Source organism: Ixodes scapularis, unplaced genomic scaffold (assembly GCF_016920785.2).
Source record: "Ixodes scapularis isolate PalLabHiFi unplaced genomic scaffold, ASM1692078v2 PGA_scaffold8__174_contigs__length_109621045, whole genome shotgun sequence".
NCBI classification, from domain to species: domain Eukaryota; kingdom Metazoa; phylum Arthropoda; class Arachnida; order Ixodida; family Ixodidae; genus Ixodes; species Ixodes scapularis.
Window position 1 is genome coordinate 88150162 of NW_024609883.1, and position 21052 is coordinate 88171213.

The 21052-nt window shown below is 44.3% G+C and overlaps 1 protein-coding gene across 1 annotated transcript in view; it reads left to right on the forward strand.

The window, feature by feature from the left end:
• LOC8052620 (reticulocalbin-2) overlaps nucleotides 1-19836 on the forward strand; it is a 41480-nt gene extending 21644 nt beyond the window's left edge. Inside the window, exons 5-6 of the mRNA XM_029992972.4 lie at nucleotides 4369-4577; nucleotides 19381-19836. Coding sequence (XP_029848832.2) covers nucleotides 4369-4577; nucleotides 19381-19552 — 381 coding nt within the window. The 3' untranslated portion in view covers nucleotides 19553-19836. The remainder of the gene's footprint in view (nucleotides 1-4368; nucleotides 4578-19380) is intronic.
• Nucleotides 19837-21052: the final 1216 nt, after the last annotated feature.

Sequence of the window (21052 nt, forward strand, 5' to 3'; positions counted from 1 at the left end):
AATAGCATTTATTATACTAGATTAACTTCTGATTTCATGGAAAGGTCTCTTTTGCGTGCTTTACGTGGCGTGCCTCCAATCGTTCTGTGTGAGGTTTCTTCCCACGCAGGCACAAGCGGTGCCCCCTTCCCAGGCAGGCGCTATGGGCGAAGTTCAGTGCACGCTCTCGCAAAGCGTAAACAAGCTGGGCCCGCAACCCCGTGCACTCGCAAAAATCACGTATTGAGGATCCAGATCCCGCCGAGGCAAGACAAACAAGTAGACAAACGAGCTGGGCCAAGCTAACAAGTGCCCCTTTAAAAGTAGCTGCCCGGAAGCTCCGCAGGAAGGATGCCACGGCTACGCCGAGGCACTGTGGCTTGCGAGGACAGAACGGCGTGAAGCACTATTCGGTTCCTTAAAGCCTTCTTTTTGCCTTCGTATTTGGATTCTGGGGAAAGAGGAGGAGGATCCATTCATGCCTGGTTACAGCCGGTGGGCAGCGTTCGGCTCTGGAAGATACATCGACAATACGAGCACTTGTTGAGGGGAGATCCGAGGAGGGTTGCGATACACCCTATCCAAAGAGAATTGCGGCACGCATTGTGTCCTTGAAGTCCAAGTTCCCTATATACTGAAAGGTAGCTTGATTCCCACCCTCTTCGCGTTTTCTTTCTTTCGATTGTAGGCGATCCTTCTCGTCCTTCTTCCCAGCCACTTCCTCCGCTGCCATTTTCGTGAAGGCCCACAAGGAGCACGTAGGCGCGTGCCTCTGTGTGCCTGGCTGTGCTTGTTTGCTCTTGCATTGGGCGGACTGCAGAAAATTTTTTTAAGATATAAAGACAGTTTTTAAGATGTGAAAACATTGGCAAATATAATAATGCAAGCAGAGTTGTAGTCGCTCAGGTGTGAAGACAAGCTTGTTCTAATTCTGCTGAATGCGGATGATCTAAAAACAAAATGCCAATGTGGTCTTGAGTATTTTGGGACATCGACATGCACTGCAAAAATATGTCGCATTTACCCATTTATTGCAGCAAGTTCTGATAGCAAGCAGACGATAGGATGCACCTCTTCCTCCATGTAAATAGACAGTATTAGTGAATCGTAGGGTGTCTATCATGTGCGCTTTTTCTGGGGAGATGACATCTGGCAATTTTGTTCCAAATGCTTATTTTTATTTTTGTTCTGAAGTGCGTCAAATAGCGTGTCCCTGCATGCACTCGTTGCGCTGACTGAGCTACGGCGACAATTTGTGTTTGGCGATTTGTTTGTATTTTCTCTGCGAGCACATGCTGCCGGCATCGGCTACTGAGCTCCAGGCTTTCAGCGTCCCTGCCAAGCACGCGCGTTTCTGCAGTGCAAGTGCTGTTCAGGGCCACATGCTCGTGCTTGTAGCACCGGCTACATCTGGACTAAACCTGAAACGAAGTATACAAAGGATGGCATCACAGTCGCTCGTACTGCAATCGTGTGAACCGTAGCTGAGATGGTCGACGTTGATACTGAAAATCGCAATCAGAATCGGACCAAGTGAATCAGGCATAACAAGTCTGTGATGGCCACTGGTAACAATTATCAACATCTCCTTGTATGTACTGTTTACACGGAGCCTACTTACCCCAACCAACCCTCAAACATAAAAGTCTGTTGAGGCCTGCAGTTCCTATCGCAATTACCGGGTCAAAGTTTGGTCTACGGGCCGCTGTCATTTGAACTTCAAACGAGCAGACGAAAACACACAGAAATGTTTGAAAGAGTAGACGACAGTTCGAACGATCAAGCGGCCGTTTGATTTTGAAGACGCACTGAATGTAGTCTGCAGGGGGTCAATATAACTTGGCGGTTTTCCCGCATTCAAGTTGGAACAAAACAAAAAAATCTGACGACCACAAGTATCCATGAATTTCACCCAAACTGCTTCCCGCACTAGCAATCTTGACCCGACGACGTCTGGTTCTCCTTTTTCACGGCCATATCCACGTAGTACTTGGCCGAACCGAGCAGGCAGAAGACACGTGAAAACTGACCTTCAAGCATTTTCCAACTCTTTTGGTACAGCCCCAGTCACAACACTTTAATGAGAAGGCAAGATTTTATCTGGTTTCGTACACACGAATCCACGTTGTGCAGGGTGACTTCTGCCCACAGTTCCAAACCGGAAGTACACCCTATGCGCACCACCGTGCCGTGACGTAACAGAGCTGAGTTTGTGTATGCCATGAAATCACGTAAGGGTACCTTCCCCCGAGAGATCACCCATTCCATTTTTCTGGTTAAAATATCTGTAACATAAAAATTCCGAAACATCGCCCACCCCCCGATTCCGCATTGGACATCAAGTGATGTCCAACGGGAATCACGCATCAACGGTGCGATCTGTGGTACCGGTGTCCGAGATGTTTGTTCATATTGGGTTTCCGCGTTTTTGTCTGCCATCTGCGCGCGTGATATCAGCTCCCATAACACGCGAGTTGTTTCCGCGTGTATATTGCATTGTGAAATGCGAATCTGCTGCGTTCGCGATTTGCGGTATCTGTTCCCGAGTTCGTAGCGTATTCCTGCATTATTGTCTGCAATCTGCGCGCACGCTATTGGTTTCTGTGACAGACAGGATTGTAGCGGGTTCCCGCATGTTTATTGCACCATGAAACTTGAATCTGCTGCGTCCGCAATCTGTGGTATCCGTTCCTGTGAGATGCTAGTTCTTGGCAGGTTTCGCGAGCCCTTCGCACCATGAAACGCGAATCTGCTATGTCGGCCACTTGCGGTTTTCCTTCCCGTGACACGGGAGTTTGTAGCGAATTCCCACGTGTTTATCGCATCGTGAAACGCGAATTTGCCGTGTCCGCTATTTGCGGTATCAGTTCCCGCGTCATGTGGTTTGTAGCGGGTGCCCTGTGCTTATCATTAATGTTTGATGAAAGTTTGCTGTGGCATCCCCAATGATAGCCCACTGCATGTTTTTCACCATTTATCTCTTCATTTTGTGTGGGCGTTCTTACGGGATATTACGGTAGTATTATCTTAAATGAAGTGCATTTGCAGACTCAGAATCACTCGACCTAAGGTTCACTCTGACATGTGCGTTGGTTGCGTTCAAAGCGACAGCAAAGACGAAGTCACCGGGGCAAGTGCTTCCCGTACACAACGTGGCAAGTACAGAAGGTAGATTTGATAGTCGATAATGTGCCATGTTTTTCCTGGTGTCCAGGTTGGTGCTGTCTGTTTGGTCGCTGTGGACACAACCGATGCAGATGTGTGAACTGGGCTTTAGACAAATAAAAAACAGCACAATGCGTGCAAACTCAGGACAGAAAGATTTTTAGAGGGAAAGGGCATGGGCGAGGAGGAATTTCTCTTCCCCATTTCAGACAATGGTTTGCGCTACCTTTCAGCATGTAAGGACCTTATTTTAGCCCCAACTGCCATACTCCAGGCGCTTCTTTTGGAATGCCCGACTCTACAAGAGCATTGGTATGCCGCGTGGTCTCAGCTACCCAAAGGCGTAGAAAAGCAGCTGGATCTACTTCCTTACGGGGTGTCCAGACTACTGTAAAGCAGCATTAGACTTACTTGCATACTTGTAGGAGGTGGGCCTCTTCCCCTTTCACCAGATGCCGCTAGGCAAGAGAATGGAAAGTAATTACGTTGTGTGTGCTTGTTTGGAGAGCAAGAAGTTGGCCCGAAAGGCCATTCGGTGTCTCCACTGTAGATGAAGTTTAGCCAGTGCAGTGTTACTGCTAGCCTTGAATCCTTAACAGTTGTGATACAAAACCGCACTCCGGTGGGGTGGTCGTTGAGACCGAAACGGGCAGGGGTGGGGATTGAACCCAGGATTCCTCGGTTCTGCAGTGCGAGCTCTCGCTTCACATTCTCTGAGCCGCGGTGCATTAACTCACTTGGCAATTGACCCTCATTAATAAGCCATGCTTTTCTCACTTTATTCTGGATTTGACCAGGTGCCGTCAACATTCGGTGCAGCTCCATTCGAAGCTTCTATCAATGTCTTGGATGTTAATGGCCCCTGTGGAGTGTCTGCTCGGTTGCTTTTCTGGTCCATAGTCATTTTAAGACTTTGGTCTAAATGCTATTGAGGATGTTTATGACTTATGACTTTGAGATATTCATAGCTATGGTCAGGGTGACAGTGCGGCTTGCTTGTTTAAGTGAGTGCAGCTTGTGCACTCTTTACTCGTCGATGCACGGGCCTGGTTCGTTCAAGGGTTGCGTTGGTTTAACTAATTGCATTCGTGGTTGTACTTCAAGAAGGTTTCTTTTGTTTTTGTTGATGTGGTTGAAGGCACTGACTTGACCAGCAGGTATACTTAATAGTGGCAACATCGCGAAAGGTTTCGTCAAAACCCCTTGGCACTTTGTGCGATGCAGATACTGTACGAGGAGACGATGAAGAAGAAGGACGCCGACCGGGACGGCTACCTGTCCCTGGAGGAGTTTGCGTCGGAGGACGCTGACAAGCCCCTGACGAGCGAGCAGTTCCTGGTGGAGAAGGAGAGGTTCGAGATGGACTACGACCGCAACGGGGACAAGAAGCTCGACAAGCAGGAAACACTCAACTGGCTGCTCCCCGGAAACGAGTATGTGCTCAGCTCGATAGACTCTTGGAAAACCCTCGAAGGACCTTAAAGGGACACTGACTGGGTTATTTATGCTCGCCAAGGCTCTTATTTGTACGCGACATACGAGAGCCCAACTACCCAGAACACAATTTGTGGCTCGAAATTCGTTTTTTTTTCTGCCCGAAAACCGTTGATCGGGAACTGGCCGGTTTGAGTCGCGCTCCGTGGTCACGTGCCATTCTCTTTGGTTTAGACACACGCACCAAATGTAATCAAAGTCGTAGGTCTTCGAAGAAACTCAATCAATATAAAAAAGAGAAACAAATATGATACCCATTTCTTTTTGGCTTCTGAGAAGCTGCAAGTGCTGTAATTAAAAAAGAAAGTGTCACAGAGAACTGGAAGCGCTCTGTGTAATTCTCAACAAGGTGTTGAGTTGCGGGCTGGACGGCTGAACAAAGCGATGGCGGCGGACGACGGGCGTGGGACCTCCATTTTACAACTGTCATTCGTGGTACCAGGGAATCTGTATAGCTTTGAAAAAGAAATCTTTTACCGATCAAGATAATTAAGATTTGTTCCGTACGACATGCCCGACCGCCGAGCTGATTTGCACGAAGACATCGCCGAGCCTTTTTCCCTTCTCCTGGCTCAGGGCATTGCTCGCCTTACGAACACGAATTGGTAAGAGCTTGAAAAACGTGCAAGTGCAAAGCACAAAGTGCTTGACTTTTTTGTTTTTGTTTTCTGCTTCGCACAACAAAAAAGAAGAAAAAAAAAGTGTTCAAGTTTAGTTACGTGACTTCCAGACATTTTCTTCTTCTCTACATTTCTTCTTCCTCCCCATTGCAGTTTTGGTCTAGGTTTAGAGCAGTTGCCTTTTTTTTACTTTATTACAATGATACGTGACTCTGTAGCAAAATATTGATTGGGTAGTCTTCTGACACCATATTAAATCTCCTAAAAATAATGTAAAAAAATATATTTTGGGGAATGTCAGCGTTTTTTTTTAAAGCAGGTGTTCTCAAACTGGGTTCCGTGGAACACAGGGGTTCCGCGAGCTGGTCTTATGGGTTTCGCAAACACCCAAGTTGCACACCCCCCCCCCCCCCTCCCCCCCACATTGCGGGCTGCACTGCAGGACCGTGTTAAGTGCCTTCATCTCACTTTGTATTGACATTGCAATTGACATGGTGGGGATATATGAGAAGCAACACAAGCAAAATTACCTACGATTGTGCTTGTGTTGCTTCTCAATTGGCAAATGTAGAGGGGGGAAGGGGCAGGGGTTCTACAGCAATTTTTGAGGCTTCCTGGGGTTCCATAGGACCAAAAGGTTTGAGAACCCCCGCTTTAAAAGAACACTAAAATAAAAATAATTCATCTTTTTTTTTTTTATAGGCAGGAATTTGACACTTTTTTTCATTTAGGGAGCAAAATATTTTTACGCAATATTTACGCTTTTAGATGCAATTTTGGTGGAGGCCACGGCCTGCTCTAAGCCAAGCTCATTACTACTGGACTGGCTTGGCTGCTCGGCCGAACATGCTCACAAGCCTAGTTTGTATGTTTCGCGACATCCGGTCCGTCTTGTCTGGTGTTTGACGTCCCCTGCCAGTCATGCGAGCAGACGCGTGGCAGTCTCCAGCATCGTCTGCTATTCTACCACCGTTTATCGTCATCTGCAACACTGATCTCTATTGTGGGAGGCTAGATAGCAGATGGGGAGCCTATCAGTGGCACCACCATCGGCCATTGCTTCACACCAGGCAATTCAAGCATGTCTTGAAGGCACACGCAGAAATAGGAACAATGAAGCTTGTGTGCGATGATTTAAGGCGAGTATTTAACGTACATGGGCAAATTACTTTCAAAAGGTAATTTAAGTACAATTACAATTTTGCTCCAAAAGTAGTTTAACTACAATTAAAATTACTACTACACAAAAATAATTCGTTACAATTACAAATTACTTTTAAAAAGTAATGCAATTGCTTTACAATTACTTATTTCTGAGAGCTACCCGCCTTGGGCCATGTAACTTTAAACGAGTTATATGGCCGCTGTATAAATGTCACATATTGTACTTTTCTTTTATTAAATTTGTTAAATGAATTATAGAACTTAATAGTTTGGAATACTTAACTCCTACATTCTTATATTCTCAATAAATAAAAATAAATATTTATTATTTTTTATTTTATTTTAAAACAAGCCCTTAACAGTCTAGAACCGCGGTTTGTAGAGTTTTTGAATCTCGCCCAATCAGGTTGAAAAACGGTTGAAAGGGTTAGGGGTTGGAGCAAACAGTAAATCATGAAAATTAATGCAGAAAGGTAGACGAGGATTGGGAGAGGGAAGAGCAATGTAGCAACAACGGTTGGATGTAAGGTGGGCTGAGTCGTGTTAATGAGACCTGCTGCTTCTTCGCCTCGATGTTAGAGTAGCACAATTTACTGTAAGTGGTACCAACAGGCAAGCTAGAGTAGAGAGACATGAATAACTCATAAAGAAAAGAGAATAACTTCATGGACAATAACATCCCCAACCTGTGACTGAAATATGTAAGCGAATATATTAGTGACGAAGACGCGTAAGGAGAACCTCGAATCTCCCCGCCCCGACCGGATGATGTCATCGGAGCCCAACCTGCTCGACTTCGAACCCCGATGCCCTTTGATGGGAGTGAGAAATAAGAAACACCCCTAGGAACGCGAGCAACAGGAAGCGAACGAGACGAAAAGACAGATTTCAACTGCGATCCGAACGAAACCCGACGGGAATGTAGCCCTCATTTACAAAATTATTTCTCATTTGTTTTTCATTAAATCGTTTTACAGTTTACAAAACCGTCCATTTCGTTCTATCCTAGCCTCTCTTTCCCATTCCTCCTTTCCCTTTTTTGAGCAGGTTGGGATACACTCTCTCCCATGTCACTTTGGCTGTACTGCCGTCCCCGTGGTCAGGGGAGGAAAAGCCCCGGCGCCATAAAATCTTGCTAAGTAATTGTAATTGTGCCTGAAATTTTGCAATTACTGATGCTAGAAAGTAATTAAATTACAATTAGCTAAAAGTAATTAATTACAATTACAAATTACCAGAAAAAGTAATTAAATTACAGTAATTCAATTACTGTAATTGAATTGCTACCCAAGTATGGTATTTAATGGTGTGCTGCCATCATTTTTTTGGGTGTTTGGAGATTGAATCGGCATTCGTCAAGTGTTCGAACGCTGATTGAAGAAAATCAAATGTGCCGCACACCGTTGATCATGCCAGTGTTGCTTGCTTCAGTTGCTAAATAAATGACACATTCAACAAATGAACGACACGGTCAGAGCTTTAGTTCGTCACAAAAGTACTCACTGCAGTTCAAAACTAAAGCTTGCACCAGAAGTACCGTGTGCAAGTGCTTCAAACGATGTGAATGTCCCTAGTAAAGGCCTTCTAACTTACCGTCTGCTGAGTTCTGATGACTTTGAGATCACGAACGACTCCACATGACTCTCAGCAACCCTTGTCTCATGGAACCGCATTACAGTTTACGCCTAACAATGTCGCGACCCTTGACCCTCAACCGCAAAACATTTATTTAAAAAAGATTTGTATTCTAGCGCTCGTGATCAACTGCCATTCCCATAAAACACAATAAAAGTTTCATCACCGAGAGCAACCTACCTTAGTATCCTGAGAAATAGCCCACCTAAAATCTAGAGCGGATTGGGTGAAATTAAGGAGTGGGATTTTCGGTGCAATATCAAGAAAAGTTGAAAAAAAAACTAGTTTTAGATCATGTCTTTTTTTTGTCGAACTTACTATCGCAGAGCGGGACAACGAAGCGAAGATTGCTGATCGGGCCATGGCCCGGTCAGCAATGTTTGCTCATATCCCGCCATAACTAACCAGCTGGATTCACACCGGGCCATGGTTGATAGGAGTTGGCTCTCTTTTGGTGTTTAAAAGAAAATAGCAAATCAAGCCAAAAATAAAGGTGGGTTATCTTTTTGGGGTGGGGCATATCTCGGGATAGGATGGTACAAAGGCAAGAAATTGCAGTTTTATTCGTTTGAACTATAGAGTCCCATGCATTAGCTGGAAACAAGTGGTGCTTGCCGGTGGTTCCACTCGACTCCAGTGAGACAAGCCTCCATGCACGATCCAGCCTACTGCAATAGAGATCAGTGATCTGCAATGCCTGTAAAACGCAACCACGCAAGCAGTGTGTCCGCATCTTCCGTCGCTTGCGTCCGTCTGCTATTCTGCCCGCGTCTAAAGCTCATCTTGCGAGCACTTTCATGCTGTCAAGACGCGACCATGAAGGTGGCGTCCTAGTGTTCTATTGTGCATGAGCCTCAGTCCAATACAAGCGTCTGTCAGCGTCTGTCGATGTGCGGTAAAGAATGACCGAAAGGACAAAAAAAAATCCACAAAATAATAAAGCAGTCCTTTCTGTTTTAAGGTGAAAGCCTTACTTGTTCCATCGAGTGAAAAGCGACGTATATTGCCATACAAATATGATTGAGCGGCACGCGCTGCTTAATCGTATTAGGCCATCCTAAAGGTCGTCCTAGGGGTTTACCTAGACTTCTATTACGACCTTACTTGCCCCATTACGTGAAAAAGCGGCGCCGTTGTGCCTGGGAGATGGCCATAAAAATATGTCATCAAGCATGCGCCGCTCACGCTCAAATGTGGGAGCTTGATGTCACCGCCGGAGCGTCGTATGCAAAAGATACGCTTCAGACTTCCTCTGCGCTCGTTGTGTGCTTTGTGTGATGGACTGTGAGGCAACCGCGTCTACATCTACGGCCTCAGCATCGGCAGCAGTGTCTGCGTCTACGGCGGCTTCCGCAGGCAAATGGGGCCACCCGTGCAAATACGCCACTGCCTCCTTAAGTGTCCTCTTCAAGGCGTCGTTCTCGACGTCGTCCCAGCCGTCCTCTTGGCATCGTTCTCGACGTTGTCCTAAAGGTCATCCTAGAAGTTGTCCTAGACACTGTCCTAGACGCCGCTCTTGACGTCATCCTCAATGTCCGAGAGATTTTCCTTGGCGTTGTCCTCGATGTCATCCTAGAGATCATCCTAAACACCATACTTAGCGTCTGTCTCTAGGACATCGTCCTAGAGGTCACCCTAGATGCCATTCTTAGTGGAAGTCTCTAGGACATCGTCCTATATGTCCTAAAGTTTGATATGTATAGAAACATTAGTCGAAAACATTTTTCGACTAATGTCGAAAAATGAGTGCTTTCGCCTTCCTACACATTAGCAGTCTTGAGTGTCCTCCTGTATTTTTTTCTATTCTTGTTTTCTTGCATAGATTCTGTGAACAAGCTGGGTGAGCATCATGACGCGCAATTAGAACGCGACATAAGGATGTTGGCTTTAGCAAGCCAGGTGCACTGCTCAAAAGTTGAGAGCTATTGGCCTTCTGAAGTGAAATGACAAAAACATACCTGGGCAAACCTAATGCGAGGCGAGTGTTTGAGAGCTTCCAGTGAAATGGCTTGCAAATTTCTAACCTCTGTAGGTTACCTCTTAGTACTGAAACTATGGTCGCAATCACGACAGTTGCATAGTTCTCAGAGGAGCAGGACCTTCCTTTACAGGAGTCGACACATTTATTCAGCATCAAAACACTCAAACAAATCAAGCCAGATCTGGCAAAATAGATGATGAGGGAGGCTAGTCCCTCTACGGAAAGAAACACCCACGTAGCGCTTCTGAAGGTTTGTACCTGCGACAGTCGTTTGCTGCAAACTACAGTAATTCCTTGTTATAACGGAATCGCTTTTTTCAAATTATTGCTTCTATTGAAGTTCAACGTGGTCTTGACCGAAATGCACACATTTTTAACTGGATTATTCGAAGTGTATCGGCATCCGACCACGCTTATTACGAAGGCCATGGCGCCGAAAGCAAGCAAGCCCACACGAAGGTGCAGGGGAGACCTATGTGTTCCCTCCCCCTTCACTGAGGGAAACGGCAAACTGGGAAAACGGAGGTAGTAAATGGCGCTCTGTCATTGGCTGTTCGACACTGTCCACCATTTCCCAGAACAAGCAAGGCATATTGGACGGGGTCGAGAAGTTCCTCATGCCGGAGAAAGTGCGCCTTCAACCCAAAGATGGACAATCGCCAACTGCTTCGCGCAGGTCGGATTTTCTCTCGCGAGCATGCTTGCCAAGCCGGCACATGATATCCATAGCGGCAACGATCTCTACAGGAGTGTGTGAAAACGTGTTGGCAAAGCCACCGAGGATAACTTTGATTGGTTCGCACCTGTCGATGTGGACGTTCCCGTTGTCGCTCTTGCCACGGATGCTGCGATCGTAGATCTTGTGCGCGGCCAGGGTAAACGCTAAGCAACGTCGGAGATGCACCTCCGGAAACGCCGACGTCTGTGGAAACGCAAAACCTCCTACGGCTGCTTCGAAACAATGTGCAGTGCAGTGGCGGTGACAGTGTTCTTTGCGATGCCTGGAGTACTTGAGGGGAACTGATGCCCGAATGATATTATCGGCAAACTCCACTCGTTTATTTTTTTACTCGGTAAGCTGCCACGGGATGTTCATAACCAAGGTTTGTTTGACTAAATATATGGTCAAAGTGTTCCACAGTATTCCTGTCCACCTTCAAGGCTGCTGGCACTAGTTTTTTGGCTCTGTCGCTTTTATCGAATTACCGCCTATATAGAATTTTTTTGCCGTCCTGTTGACTTTGTTATAACAAGGGATTACTGTACATTGGTTGAGGATATTTTCCTCTAAATACCTCGGTGAAAGTGAAACGACTCGCACTCGTAAAAACGGGCGAGTTGAACGAGCTTTGCGGTGCGTGAAAACGCTAGCTGCAAATGCCGGCAGCCATTTTTGTCTTTGTTTGAAACCAGAGTGGAAACGACAATCTCGTGATATTATTGAAAACAGTGAGGGCTCTATCATTAATGGATTGTTTCTCAAACATGAAGAAATCGAGCAGTCGTGTGTTAACCCACAGTAGAGTCACAGCGATAGCTGTGACAGGTCACAACGAAGTCGTTAAGTGTCGGCGTTGCACTCACGCGCCATAGTGTGCGGGAACAAAAGCGTTTGAATCAAAATAGACATCTTACCATTTTGTTCCTAACGTTTGTGTTTCTTCTTTGTTCTGGAGCACGTGAAAGTGCATCTCTTGGCACGAGCTTTTGGCATTGACAGTGCTACAATAACATTTTGTTTATCGGCTATTTTTTTTTTTTTTTCCAGAGAGCGCATGCAGTAAGCATCGGGGACAGACTACAAAAACAAAAAAAGATGTCTAACCTTTCTTTTCCGAACGCTCTTGTTTCTTCCTTGTTCCGCAGCGCACAGAAGTGTGTTTCCCGTCACAAGCTTTTGGCTTTGACATTCCTACAACATTTTGTTTGTCGACTATTTTTTTTATCCAGAGTGCGCATGCGGCGGGCATCGGGTACTATGAAAAGCCGAAGTATAGAGTGGGTTGTTGACGCCGCAGTGTAGCTCAGTGGTAACACATCGACTTCACACGCCGCGGACCCAGGTTCGATTCCTGCGAGCGGCGGGCGAGCGTTTTCAAGGATTTGGCAACGTAGACGACAGATGCCCTGCAACACCAACTACAACAATGACAACTACTACTACAACAGCAACTACCTACAACTACAACACCAACAACTACAGCATCAACAATAGACGTCATTTCCAGTGGTGTGAAGAGCCCGTAACAGCTATCGCTGTAAAAAGATGTTTAATAAAACTGCGGCGTAAAGACTAGGGATGCCGCGAACTTTTTTCGAATCGAAGTTTCGATGATCGAATCAAGCGGTTCGAAAGGTTCGAAAGATTTCGATTTTTCGAATTGTCTATATCGTAAAATTCGACGGAGGTAGAATTTTCGAACTTGTTAAGCTAAGAAGTTCGACGCTTTTCGAACCGTCGAACTTATTACGCTAAAAAATTCGATCTTTTTCGAACTTTCGAACTTATTGCGCTGCAAGGTTCGATGCTTGTCGAACTTTCGAACTTGACTGACCAAAAAATTCGATAAATTTCGAACTTTCGAACTTATTTATCAAGAAAATTCGAAAAGTTTCGAACTTTCGATTTCTGAAAAGTCAGAAGTTCGACGAACTTCGAACTTATAGGGTAAAAGTTTGACGTTCGTCGAACTTCGAAAGACCGTTGGACGGTTTCATTTGATTTCAAGTAGTGGGGTACATTCGTAATTTTTTTTCTGGAACTTTTACACGAGGTGCTGCGTTCCTTACGAAAGACAATGTCATTTATTTCAATGTTCTGGCATGCTTAGGTTTAAAGAAATAAATCCCCGAAGGGGCGAGGACGGACGACGGGTTTTTGACGATTATCGTTTGTGCCAGATTTGAAGCACGCTGCAGCCGGAGCTATTTATGGTAGATATGTTATACTTTTTTTTAAGAATGATCTATGTATAGCGTAGGTAAGTGCCGTCTTAAGATGTGATTATTGTTATCAACGTGAGTTTCGAAGAAATGTCCAAACATGTATCTGCATGCAATTATGACCTAAACTTGATATTTATTTTCGTCTAAGTTGTTTGAGGTATCGCATTTAAATTAACACCACAGACAGTACATATCATTGCCATCTGCAGAATACAAAATAATATATTTATTGTTTTTTCACGTTAAGGAATAAATTAACTCATGGCAGAAGATTTCTAGAACTTGTTTCGAAGTTCTGAACCTCTGAATATGCAAGAATAGAACACTTCCGACGAATTCTTGATAGTTTTTTTTTTCTCCTGCTTTTTATTCCCGCATTTATTCTTTTTTTTTTCTTTTGTTACTATCGGCACAGGTGTTTAGGTCGAAAAGACAGCTTTGAACTTCCGAACCACTAAGCATGTGACGAGCAGTGCCTTCTGACAACGAGTTTCTAACAATGACCATCTACGCAACCTTTTATGCAGTGAAGAGCGACAGTAGCCATACATATGCATAAATAATTTCAGATTAAAATAAGCTCGACCACGCCCTCTTTCCCCGTATTGTTTTCTTTAACAGTCCGAAATACCTGCAAGGGGGAGAAGGAGGCTGAAGCCCCCCCCCCCCCCCCCCCGCAACTCTCTTTCCCCCCGTTTTTCCTCTTCCGACGCCACTTGTATGGTAGAACGCTCCTCGACCTCGAGTTGTGTTGGCTTTTCTGCTTTTTGCGAGGCGATTCCTCCGTCCCAGAAAATAAACCTCCAGTACAATTATAAACTTCACCGGATCGGATTACTACCAGCGTGCAAGGGGTGGCGAGCTAGTTTGCCAGGTCGCTTCAAGGTTTCTCTGAGCCTCAACCTCCTGCTCGCCCCTGGCCGTTTCGAACTGGATGAGTCTCGTAAAACAGTGTGTTCGTGCAATCACTACTGCGTGATAAAGACCCCCCCCCCCCCCCCCCCCCCCGGGGGCTGGCGGTCACAATTCTGCACTGGCAAATATTCTAGCACGTCCGGGACACTCGTCGTCTCATTTAATTGCCTTACCAACTTCGCAGAATCTAGATATCATGCCCAAACTTTTCTAAACTTGATTTTGTGAAAACAAGTGAGTCGTGAAAACGTTATTTGAAACTGAAACTGTAGAAAAACTTGAAAATCGGACTTCAACCTTTGAAAACTTGGATTAAAAAAAATTCAAAATCTTCAAAGTTTTTTTTTTTTTTTTTAATTTAGTGTTAAAAGAGAATCGAAACTTTCGAACTTTTCGAACTTTATGCCAAAAGAAATTCGAAATCTTCGAATTGTTCGAACTTCATGTCTATAAAAATTCGAAGCGTTCGAAGTTTTCGAATTTTTTTTTACAAAGAATTTCGAAATCTTCGAATTTATCGAACCTGAAGTAAAAAAATATTCGAAATATTCGAATTCGGAATTTTAGAAACCGTGAAAGCTTCGAAATTTTCGAATTCGAAACTCCGCTGTGGACAAAAGTTGCGAATTTTTCGAAATCGAACCTCGGTCGGTACGAAAATATCGAAATTTTTCGTAATCAAACCTCAGTTCGCTTCGCAAATATCGAAACCTTTCGAAATCGAACCTAGGGTGGTTCGCGACATCCCTAGTGGAGACACAATTTTAGAACAAGCATTCTACACATGAACCATCTCTTTGTCAAATGAGGGCCGAGAAACGGAACATAGCTCGCTTCGTTCCTGGACGAAGCCCAGAGCGGGCTACCTCCACATAAATTGCGTGCAACAGCGTGGATATTGTGCAAACAAGTGTTATTTTTCGTGAAAAAATTAAGAAAAAGAAAACACGTTTTTCAAATAAGAATTTTGATGATACGAATCTTACGGGGTTGCGGAAAATATTTGTATAATCCGAAATTTCTATGAACAACGGACAAGCCAAAACAAATACATCAAAGCAAAAAGGAGCCTGGAGGCATATTTGCCATTTATTGGTCATACTCCCAGCCAAAGGAGTCACAAATTTTCTTCTGGGTCTTTTTTTGTTTTCAATGTCACCCGGGAGACACTTTTGGAATGTATAAAAACGTGTGCATGTGTCGTCACCTTCTTAAACCACATCAATAGGACTTCTTCAAGCTTCACATTCACGCCGAAATGCTGGACGTTTTTCGTTATCCTTTCTCGTTGACCCATGATGGTGCAGGGGGTCGACTGTGCCAGGCCTAACTCCTTTGCTAAGATTGCGCGTTTCCTTTTCAAGTCCTCGTCCACTTTCCTTAAAACTTCCAGGTTCTCCCTGAAGGACAGCGCTTTCCTCTTGTGAGACATGTTGAATCGTGTTTCCTTTCACATGCTGGGCTGACGATAAACGTCCTTCCGAAAGTGGGTTCAAAAAAAGGAAAAAAAGAGTTCATTGTTTGACGGACAGTTCTGCCATCTTCGGCAATCATGTAATCATTGCTGATTCCAAATGTCTCTTCTCATGTTCACTCGAGCGACAGAGAGTCACTAAAGCCGGCTTATTATGCGACAACAAAACTAAAGCAGCAACCCTGCATGTAGGTGAATGGGAGTTATTCAAGCAAGTTGAATCCCGTGACAACACAGTTAGTGGAGCAGTGCCGCACTTGGGCATGTTTTCGAATTTTCGAATGCAGTCACCAATGTGAATGCACGGCATGTACGTATTTACTCGAATCTAACGTGCCCTAAATTGTGACGCGCACCCATTTTGCCGTGGTTGTAACATGCACCCATTTTTCGAGGTCCGAAAAAAAAAAAAAAAAAAATGCGATGACCTTGATTGTTACGCGCACCAGATTTTGTAGGTTGGATACAGAAATGAAACATTTTCTAACTTGGAACAATAAAGGTTTATTGCAAATGCTTTAATCTTGCGATGAAATGAACAGCGCTGTCTCTCGCCGGCAAAGTCGTCATCACGACGACGGTCCGGTGCAGCGCCCGTGGGGCGGTATGCATCACTCGTCATTGTTGTTGGATGACTCCTTATCGCTGTCAGTGGCCCAAAGCATTTCATCTTCGGTGCCGTCCATAGCGTTAGAAATTCCGCATTTCTTGAAGGCCTTGATAACCATGGCAGACAGGATTATGCACCACGCATCTTTCACCCATCGCACGTGATGCGGCCCGATTTCCATTGCTCTCCGCACACAATATCACTTTTCTTTTGAGTCCAGCATCATGGTGAATGCGGCGTGTCTTTGCAGTGGGAACTTCCATGGTGATACTAATGCAAGAAACACACGAGCTGGCTACACAGCTTCTCAGCCGTAATGGAGTGGCCATTTTGAAATGTCGATGGCGATATGGTAGCACAGTTTTGGGTCACGCTCGATTCTAGTGCGCATGCAATTTTTGAACCTATTTCTCCGGAAAAAAGATGCGCGTTAGATTCAGGTATGTGGTATGCAGAAAGAACAGTGAGAAAAATGACACAAAATCGCTTGCAACGGCTGTAGAAGCCAAGTGATCCCCCTTCCCCTAGAGAAGGCATAAACAATGTATGCTACCTTCTAGAGACTTGCACATTTGTTTGTATAATCCACCGCGGCCTGAGACGGCATTTATCGTCTCCTAGAGAAGGCGTAAACAATGTATGCTACATTCTCGAGACCTGCACATTCGTTCGTATAATCCACCGCGGCCTGAGACGGCATTTATACTATTCCGAGTAGTTACGCATTTGCTTTGAGGGACTTTGGCCGGGGATTCTGAAAAGTTTGTATCATCCCTAAATTCGGATAAGCTGTGATCATATAGTATCAAAATTCTACTGTGAACCCTTCAAATTTTTTTTTTTTTATTTTAGTTTGTTTTTAAGGGACACTAAAGAGTGACGTACATGAAAACGCCCCAGTCAGTGCCGAAATTGGCCCGTTGCATTACTTATTTCACATACTTTGCGAAATACACCTTCTGGAAGAGGGGGGGGGGGGGGGGGGGGAAGGGAGCGAGAAATAGGGAATTGAGGAAACGAAGGTACCATATTTACTTCCATAATGAATGCACCGTCCGCAACGACTACCAATATTTGGTACTTGTTGTAAAGATGCACCACCAATTTCTGGTTCCGCGAGTCTCAAATTGCGTCCAATTTAGCTAGCCACCAAGCCAATATTCTTTTGCCGCCAGGCGGTCAGGCCAAATCAAGCCAAGCCAAGCCGCTCTTGTAATGGCTGCAAGTTTGAGTTGCGGAACTGATCAACCTTGAAACCGAGCTGCACGCGCACTACATGAAGCTTGGGTCGAGGAATTGCCCAGCCCGGGGACATTTTTTGCCTATCGGACGCATTGAGGTCAACAAGCACGCTGTCATCTGTGGTTCGCTTTCGGACAGTGAAATCGTGAAAGAGGTTAAGCCTATGAAGCGGTTAAGCCTGTGTTGCTCTTTGTGCTAAGTGTTCTTGGTAGGGCGCTTTTCTTTCGGCAATTGGCACGCCGAAAGCGCCCTAAAAGAATTGCAATTTAAAAAATTGGGTTGTGTGTGTGTTTATACAGCCTAGAACTTGGTCTGCCTCAACGGGCGATGATTCTCCCAGCTGTAGATGAGCAATTGAGCCGGTGCAGTGAACCGCTAGCCTGTAGTCTTTAATGTGCATCATGCAGTAGTGATAGACAACTGCATGCGGGTATGATGCTCATCCAGATCGAAATGGGCAGGGGTGGGGATTGAACCCAGGATCCTGGGTTCTGTAGCGGGAGCTTTCGCTCTACGTGCTCCGAGCTGGTGTGTGCCCACTCAGCCATTGATCCCCCGAGGTTTGCAATTTATAAAGCATGGCTACCGTGGTGCGCTCTAAACCAGCCGTGGGTGCACTTCCATCAGTGGAGACTTGCCACAGTACCTCGCAGTGTCATATTGGCACCTAATATGACATTTTCACGAAGTGTGTAAATGAAAAAATATGACCCCGCGTAATTAATGTGCCCCCCCCCCCCCCCCCCCACACACACACACAAATAAGTGTAAATGTTTTTGGGAAAAAAAAAGTGTTCATTATGCAAGTAAATACGGCATGTAAATTGTAATGCACTTCTTTTTGCAGAAACCAGCTCATATAAACATAGACTCATTTATGTTCCACACTTTATATATGTAGAGTCTTTATTCTAAGCCCTTATTTTTAGACAAAGTGGAAAAAAAATGATATAATTTTGAATATATTTAAGGTGAAGCTTGAGAATGTCTGTACGACACTGCGAAACGCGGTTAGTGGGGACCATGCACAATATTTACTTGATGTTACAAGTTATCAACGCCAGATGTTTCAGATGACATCCTAAGGAAGCTTCTACCTATATGAATAAAACTTTCGGGAACAAGCTAGGTAAATACGTGCAGTTTTGTCTCATTATTATGTATGACTTGCACTACAGACAATATTTGATGGGAAGTAGATGTTCATATTAACACGACATCTCTGTAGTTTTCAATACTTGGGTTTGACAAAAAACTAAATAATTTTTGTGAACATAGTTTCAATGCTAAAATAGAAAAATAACAGTGTCAGCAGTTAGAACAGGATATATGTATATAACAGCTCGGGCAAAACTTCATTATATACAGTTCAGAAAACACTGGTCACACTATCCTTTAAAATACGTTTGGGCACATAAACTTGTACCTCACAAGGCCCGAACACATGAAGAGAACATTTATCAACAAATAATGAGAAAGTTAGCATGAGAATGATGCATTGTCATGTATTGTAAGATTTTCATTTTGTAGGTGATTCTAGTCGTGCATGATCCTTAGGAAGAAGGAAAATTTAAACAAATCTATCTTGCACTCATACTTAGATAGGCCCATTTCGTTCCCAGTGTTGCCAACTCAAAAGTAAAAACATGCTAAGGACCGCTAAATTTAAGGCACAGGCTAAGAACGAACGAACAAACAATTTTTGTGAGAGTAAGCAAAAATGCATGCTGACCTGACTTTCTCCCACCAGACATCTAAAAAAAAAAAAAAACGCTAGATTGCCAACACTAGTCGTTCTGCATCGAGCAAAGGAAAATTGGCGACTCCCTCGCCGGGGGGAAGAGGTGGGGGGTGATGTTTTAGTATTTTTTGCCTGATCCCCCAAAGGTCATCCTGGTGATGTCCCACACCGCCTGGTGATAGTTACAACATCGTGAAAGGGAAGGAAATTGGCTTAGAATGAGAGAGTCACGCTTTTGGTTTTTAGTTTGTAATCTAGGTGGCGATTGCTACCACCTGATATGAAGTGTACAGGTGTTAGCATCCATCCATCCATCACTCCACAGTACCGGCAAATTTCTTTCGGATTTTGTTTGGCTTTATCCGTACTACGTCTGGAGTCCTGACTACAGGTGGGATGCTTTTTCGCTCGCAGGGAGATAGCAGAGCAGGAGGCGGACCACTTACTCGAGAACGGTGATACTGACAAGGACGGCAAGCTTTCGATCCGCGAGATCGTCGACCACCACGACCTCTTCGTCGGAAGTGAGGCCACCGACTACGGAGAGCACCTCCACAATACGAGCAGGTTCACCGATGAACTCTAGGACCCTTTCGTGCTGCCTCCAGCCCCTTTTGTTTTACGTGCGTTTCTTTTTGTTTTTGCCCTCATCCAAAGAATGAGCTTCCGAACAAGTGCTTTTAGTTTCCTTTTAGTTTTCGGATTGTATGTGTGTTTTTCTATGCCGTCTGTTTGGTCCTTCGCGATTGCATGTGTGTTTGTGTGGATGCTTGACGGAAAAAGGACTGATATTCGTCCGGACGCCTATTTGGAACGTCTGTATTGAATGATCTGAGTTGTGAACAATAAATATAATGAGTCTCAGGAAAAGATATTGTAGACGTTGCTTATAAACACTCTTATATGTTTGTCTTCATAAGGAAGCACATGCCCTCGTCTTTTCTTCGTCATTTTGTTATTTCACTCAGTTACCAAAGCCCTCCGCATGATGATGATCTAGCCTGGAACGGTTTTTCTCTTTCACCCGTGAATTCATCTGAAAGCTTGTGCACCTTGAGCTGCACATGTGCACTCCTCGTATCTTCGAAAATGCCACAGAGAGTTGTTCTCAAGCATAGAAACTTAGTTCATGTGCATGCCGGTCCGCTCAAAATAAAAGAAAAAAAATAAGGTGCTGAGGTATTTGTTATTTATTTATTTATTAATTTTACTCTCGGGGCCAAAAACAATACAAAGGGGAGTCACGAGTGGTGTCTTTTTTTAATATAAACAGAGGAGAAAATTACAAATTTTATAACCATAGGAGCAAAATATATTTAGTTAAACAGTGAAAACACAAAAACAATAATTACGCAAAAGAAAACACATGATTACTAGGTGTAGTGAAAAGAACGGAATCAACAATTGATGCATGGGATGTAGTAAGTAGGCAATTCCAGTCACTTGATACTCTAGGAATGAATGATGAGTAAAGTCTGTTGTAGTGACAAAATGTGATGGCAACATTATGATGATGATCAGGACATGCTGAAACAAATGATGGAGGATCAATTAGCTGATTTCTGAGCACAGAGTTATGATAAAAAATTTTGTAAAAGAGACACAGGCTTGTGATTCTGCGGCGATGTGCGAGGCTGGGAAGATGTAGGCTGTTTTTTTTATTGATGTTATACCAGTGGTGCAATTATAGTTCGCCAATATGAAACATACAAATTTGTTCTGGACGGATTCAGGCGACTGTCTAAGGAAATAGTACCGGGATTCCAGATAGAGGCTGCATATTCAAGTTTTTAATGCACCAATACTTTATAAAGATAAGGCTTTAACAATAAAGGAGCTAAAATAAATTACGTTCAAGATAACCAAGCATGCGGTTGGCGTTATTAACCATGTATGTAACGTGCTCGTCCCAGGTGAGATCAGAGGTTAGTATTGCGCCCAGATATTTGTACGAGTCTACAAGTTGTAATGCTGCGTTTTTAGGGTCATAAGCAGTAGTAAAAGTAGGTGTACGAGCCACACGCAATAATTTACATTTATTAGTATTTAGTTTCATTTACCACAGTTCACGCCATTTAGTTATATA